The sequence below is a fragment of the Merops nubicus genome, unplaced genomic scaffold, assembly GCF_000691845.1.
Source record: "Merops nubicus isolate BGI_N331 unplaced genomic scaffold, ASM69184v1 scaffold7016, whole genome shotgun sequence".
Classification (NCBI taxonomy): Eukaryota; Metazoa; Chordata; class Aves; order Coraciiformes; family Meropidae; genus Merops; species Merops nubicus.
In genome coordinates, this window is record NW_008615541.1 from 1 (window position 1) to 6,322 (window position 6,322).

At 40.5% G+C, this 6,322-nt stretch overlaps 1 protein-coding gene across 1 annotated transcript; it reads left to right on the forward strand.

The window, feature by feature from the left end:
* The first annotated feature begins 1,673 nt into the window (after positions 1-1,673).
* DYNLT3 (dynein, light chain, Tctex-type 3) lies at positions 1,674-5,963 on the forward strand. Its single transcript, XM_008942542.1, has 4 exons — positions 1,674-1,715; positions 3,595-3,718; positions 4,668-4,745; positions 5,833-5,963. Exons 1-4 carry the CDS (start codon positions 1,674-1,676, stop codon positions 5,907-5,909), a joined length of 321 nt encoding a protein of 106 aa, XP_008940790.1. The 3' UTR covers positions 5,910-5,963.
* The last annotated feature ends 359 nt before the right edge of the window (positions 5,964-6,322 follow it).

Consider the following 6,322-nt stretch of genomic DNA (forward strand, 5'->3'; position numbering starts at 1 on the left):
CCCGGTTCTCACCGGCCCCCGCCGGTTCGGGGAGCTGGAAGTTCTCGCAAGGCAAGTGGAAGCCGAGTTCGGGGTGGTGCCGCCCGCTGTGGGGCTGTCGGTCTGCGGTCATTTTTCTTATGTCACCCCTGGAAAAAAAAACACAACAAAACAAACAACACAAAAGAACCTAAGCAAAAACAAACCAAACCGGAAAGTCTGGGCCTGGTCTGCACTGCAGGTTGATCCCTGCCAGCCAGAAATAAGGAGCCTTTCCCCAGGTAGCCTTCGGGTCTCTGGCCAGTAGTTTTCATAAAGAAACCCCAAACTTGTAGGAACATTACTGTCTTTGAGGTTTCTCTCTGTGCTCAAGTGATTGAAATTGATAGATGCAAAGAGATGGCACCATGGCACATGCTGTGTTTCCTTTGGAAGCCAAGCTGCATGATGGCAAGTATGAATGAGAAGAAAACAGGAGGCATTAAGACTTGAGAGGTTTTTCTGTGCTTGAGAAAGTTACTTGGGTAAGCTCAAGACTATGGAAAGCAGTCTTTTTGATACTAAGGTTGCAAAACCTTGTTACTATTTAGCAGCAAGCTGTTGGCTGGGAGAGGATACACTGCAGAGTAGTCCTGTGGGAGTGCTGGTGGGTGAAAAACTGGACATGAGCCACCACTGTGCAGTCACAGCCCAGAAGGCCAATCACATCCTGGGCTGCATCAAAAGAACTGTGGCCAGCAGAACGAGAGAGGTGATTCTGCCCCTCTACTCTGTCCTGGTGAGACCTCACCTGGAGTATTGCATCCAGCTCTGGAGCCCCAGTGCAAGAGGGATGTAGACATATTGGAGCATGTCCAAAGGAGGGCCACCAAAATGATCCGAGGGCTGGAGCACCTCTCGTATGAGGACAGGCTGAGGGAATTGGGGCTGTTCAGCCTGGAGAAGAGAAGGCTCTGGGGGGACCTTACAGTGACCTTCCAGTACCTAAAAGGGACCTACATGAAGGCAGGGGAAGGTCTACTCAAAAGAGTTTGTAATGATAGACATGGAGTAATGGTTTTAAACTAGGAAAGGATAGATTCAGACTTTTATATTAAAAAACATTTTTCTAATATAGATTACTATATTAATATAGATCACTGAAATGGGCTGCCCAGAGAGGTGGTGGAGGCCGCATCCCTGGAACCTTTTAAGGTCAGGCTTGACGGGGCTCTGAGTGACATGACCTAGGTAGAGATGTCCCTACTTGTGTGGGGAGGTTGGACCAGATGACCTCTAGAGGTCCCTTCCAGCCTATAACATTCTATGATTCTATAACCCACTCGTTAGTAAGTCTGTGACTCCAGTAAAAACCCATATTAAGACCCAGAGGAACAGATTTGCTGTTCAACTTTTTGTCTTGGATAATATTCCCATGACAAGCATACACAGTAGTGGAATTCAGTCTTTAGAGAAAGTGTAAATTGAACCTGTTCCAAGCTCATTCAGGCCCCCCTCAAATGTGACTAGCAAAGCAGTGCTAAATAGCGTAGATATGGGTGCCTGGGAAAGATGTGAGATTTTAGAGTTACACTAACAGGCTACACAATGCAAATAACCAGCTGCGGGGCCTCATTGTTACGTGTTACTTAATGTAAAACTCCATTATTTTTTACTTTTCTATCAGAAATAATAATAATTAATTTTTATTACAGATGATCTTCAATGCTGATGAGGCCCACAACATAGTTAAGGAGGTAGGTTTTAGCTACCAGCTGTATTTCAAAGAAATTCTTTACCTTACCTTGCACTATAGTGAAAGCAGTTCCTTTCATTGAGCGTCTTAGATAAATTCAGCCACGTATGGAAGCATTATTTATATAAAATAAAAACAGAGTTTCATTTGGAGCTGCTTTAAGCTGTATCTAATTGTTGTCTTTAGTGACCTAAAGAGGAGAAGGTAGATGAGAATTCTCATTACAGTGGAAACATACGGGGCAGCAGTCACAAGCTGCAAGGGAAAGTCACTCCATTTTTTTTTTTTTTCCATCCCCTTTATCCAGCTAGGGAGTAAGTTAGTCACTAGAGAGGCTACAGGAGGAGCTTGTACAGTCTCCATCCTTACAGATTTTTAAAAATTAACTGGACAAGTCCTTGAGCAATGTGATCAAACTTGGAAGTTAGCCTTGGCTTGAGCAAGGGCATGTGCTGCATGAGGTTGTTACTCTAGCAATGCATTTGAAAAAACAATTTTTACACAAAAATGCAGGTTGGAAGTGAGTAGCCTAATGATCTAAATAAAATATCTAGCTGGAAGGTGATTAATGGAGAAGCTGTGGCATACAGGTGCTGTCAGGTTTTGCAGGGAAATACCATTTTGAGGAAGGAATTCCTAGAGGGGCTTTGCAGGTCGTTTCCCAGCTGCCCTGTCAGGAGGGGAAAGGGCTGTAATCCTGGAGCTGCTCTGGTACACAACAGCAGATTCTCGGATGACAGATAAATGACAATTCAGGCCTTTATGTAACTGTCCCTGCCTTGAAAGGCCAAATACAGTATGACAGTGTCTCCAGTCACTGGGACTACAGCCAAGTGTTTCTGCCTCTGACTGAAAGCTTAACCAGAGCTGAGAAGCTCTCGCACTGGGTACATCTCTGGAAGGACAAAAATCCCCAAGGGATCTTGTTGTCCCTCTTCTGCCTTCTGTTCTGTTGTGTGAATGTCTGTATCCATTGAGACCTTTGCCCAGCTTTATATGCTGTGATCAGAACTAGCCTGTTTTTTTAAGATCTGGGGTGCAAATCTGTTAGGCTGGTAGTGGGTGGTCAGTGTGTGGGATTAATTGCACTGAATCGGAGGAGAGAGTTTTATTTTACTTGCCTGTTTCAGGTGTGCATTTCTTAACCAAATTTCTCAATTTTAAGTAGTATTCATCAGTGCATAATTCTGAATTTCTTAGGAGTAGAGAATGCAGTGTAAGAGTTACAGCTAGAGAGGCTTTCTGTCCAGTCACTTTAAGTTCGAGCAAGGGTTGGCTCATCTGTAGCTGTAGGAAAACATGCAGTTTTCAAACAGTTTAGGTATTTCTTTTGCTGCAAGATACAAACCTTGATTATCTCTCACTCTCATACCTTCCTCATCTTTTAAGATGGAGTATGCATTTCACTGTTGTCACTCTAGCTCTGAAGACTTTAGTATATTGCTCGCAGGCTCTGGAAGGTTGGCCAGCCCAAGCTGACATTTGTTTGAGTAGCACCATTTCCATTACAGTAGCTTCTGAAAGCCAAGTAGGCAGCCCTTAGAAGCAGTGGAGTGTGTTACTATCTTCACTGGTAAATAGATCTCTTCACTTAACCTGGGACTGAAAGCGTATGCGTATGGCTAAGGTCTTTCCTACAAGAAATATTCAGTCAGAACCTCATTTTTCCCCATGCAATAATATGGTAAATATGTACTAAAAAAATAAGTTTCCGAGCAGGCTCGTTTTGCTTCCCATTCAGCAACTGATACCTGACGAGCCCAAATGATTTAAAGTAATCCAGTTACCAGATAAAATTCCTCAGATTGTGCAAGACATTTTAAAACTCTATATTTTGAAGTATGTTTACTGTAACCTTTTTTTTTTTATCTCTATTTTAGTGCATAGAAAGTGTTATAGGCAAGGCAGATTATAATCACAACAAAGTCAACCAGTGGACTGCTGCTATAGTGGAACAGTCACTGACACATCTAGTGAGACTTGGAAAAACATACAAGTACATTGGTAAGTACAAGCAGTCATACTTGTACCACATACAGCCACCAGAAGTATTTCCTGAAAAGTTCATTTGAGTGCAGTGCTGTATTCAGGAAGTTTTAAAATGTTCACAAATCAGAGCGGGTGTCTGAACTCTTCCATTATACAGATTTCTAGTAATACCTATGGTGAAACCATGGCAGTGTCATCTGGGCTAAGCATGCTGGCAACACTTAGTGTCCTGACTGTTAAGCAACCCCAAACCAATGATACCAACTTGTTGTAATCAGTTCAGGAAATAATTGCTTGTCCTAAACAGAATTTTCAGTAAGATTAGGCTTTCTGTCAATAGAGACATCTCAAAGACTTCTACTTAGTCCTCTACACAAAGTCATGTCCTATTATATTTATGTATGTGTCTATGGAAGGGAAATGGAAGCAAGTAGAAGCTTAACCTACTTCAGTCCTTCTGTGGATCTCACAGCAGGTGTTTGCACTCTTCTGTTTTGAAAGATTGTCATTGGTTTTATGACAGCTGCAGGTAGGTCTAGAAGTGCCGCATGTTACCAGAGTGTGGTTTCAGAGAGGAGTCAACCAATATTTTTGGAGACAACTCTCATCAAGTGTGACTTGTGCTGTACCTGTGAGGACAGCACCTGTATTCCTGTTCCGAGGTGGACATGACACGAGGCATATCTAAGTAGTTTAAAAGATAAAAACCATAATCCTATTAGTGAGCATTTTGTTAAAGCTGTTGTCTTTATGTGAGTAAAAATAATTGTGAAATGACTACTAGGTTCTTGAGGAAAATACTGGGTGTGAGGAGGTTGTCAAAAAAGATTTTGACTTAGCTGAATGGCACCTGCCAGCCATTTCCATTTGAAAATGTAATGCAGGCTTGGGTTCAGAAGTACTGAATGATTCACCTCTTCTGCTTGAATAATTAATTCCTTGAGTTTATGACTGTGTCTTGCAGTAACCTGTGCGGTGATGCAGAGGAGTGGAGCTGGTCTTCACACAGCAAGTTCATGCTTCTGGGATACAACAACTGATGGTAAGTTTCCTCATTCAAATTAAGAATTTCTAGTAAAATAAATGTTACTTATTACTCTGTCATAATAGTTAGGTTGAACATATTCAAGAGGGATTGTGGAAGCAGTTGCTTACAGAATTGGGTGCTTGTTTACAATCACAGTAGAAATATTTTATTAGCAGTCATTGTCTGTATTAAGAGTGATTGCTTTGTAAATAAGTGCCTTCTTTCTGAAACAACAGTCAAAACACTTAATCCATGTCAGTAACCACAGATCAGTTGAAGAGGCAGTAAAACTTTGCTCACAGTATATGTAAGTGGGCAGTCGTAAACATACCTGCCTGTCCCCTTATAGGGGACAGCACTACTTTGGAGGAGAACAGAACTTGGTAAAAAATAGAAATAGTTTGACTAACAGTGTGTGTTTCAGTTGCTTCACTATTAGCCAGACTTTGGATGCGTTTTATCGCTTCTAAATTAATTTTAAATGCATTTTTTCCCAGGTTCAGATTATTGTGGGAAAACAAGGTTAAAATAATCCTCTGTCACAGACTCAGAAAGGTCTTTTCAGAAGAGAGCACCAAGATTTAATTTTTAAATAGAGGTAACATTGGAAAGTCAACCACAGTTAAAAAAATAAAAATCATAAACTGAAGTTATGTAAACAAGTACAGTTTAATCTTCATGTGTCTTTGGCTTGGAAGGCATTGATACATTGATGCAATCAAAGAGGAAAAAATATGGACAGTAAATAGGCTAGAATGTCTTTGCTCCAGCCTTTTTTCTAATTTCCTGTCTCATCTTGCCCATTTTAGCATGAGATTTGCAAGGATTTTCACAAGTCCAGCTTTTAAAGAAAGATACCAAAATTGTGTCTTCCTGGAAACCATCTTAAGCATGCAATGCTTGTGTTAGGTAGCAAACAATGTACGTGTTAACGAAAAGGTTTTGAGGAGTGTAGACTGTTTGTAACCAAGATGACTTAATAGTGTTTACCTTAAGTCACAACTGAATTATTCATACTAATTTGACATAACTTACACTGTGATAATGGGAATGTAGTAAAGACACTGGCATTCTATTTTTATTTTGTAATAATCTCTTCTAGGAACCTGCACAGTGAGATGGGAAAACCGAACAATGAGCTGCATTGTCAATGTGTTTGCTGTTGCTATTATCCTGTAGCTGACGGGGAGATAAATACACCGAAGCCTTTAAAAAAAAAAGCATCCAAACACAGCTAAATATTTCAAACCATTATTTGTTTTCATATGAGGAGCATACAGAAGTTCTCTACAGAGAGCATACAGTCTAAGCCAGTTCTCATAGGTTAGTTTTCTGAATGCTAGCAAAAAAATTAAAATATATATGTATCTATGTAAAGAGAAAGTTTTAGTAATTTAAGTATTCAGAATTATGTTAATGAGAAGATACCAAGATGATCAGTACAATTTATATCGAAGCTAATATGAAAGATAACTCTATTTAAGAGGAGCAAAACACATCAAATGAAAGGAAAGGTCAAAGGGCAAGCACAACCTCTCAGGATTATGGTGCACTTGGAAGAAATTATGAACACAGTTCAGAGCAGATATGCT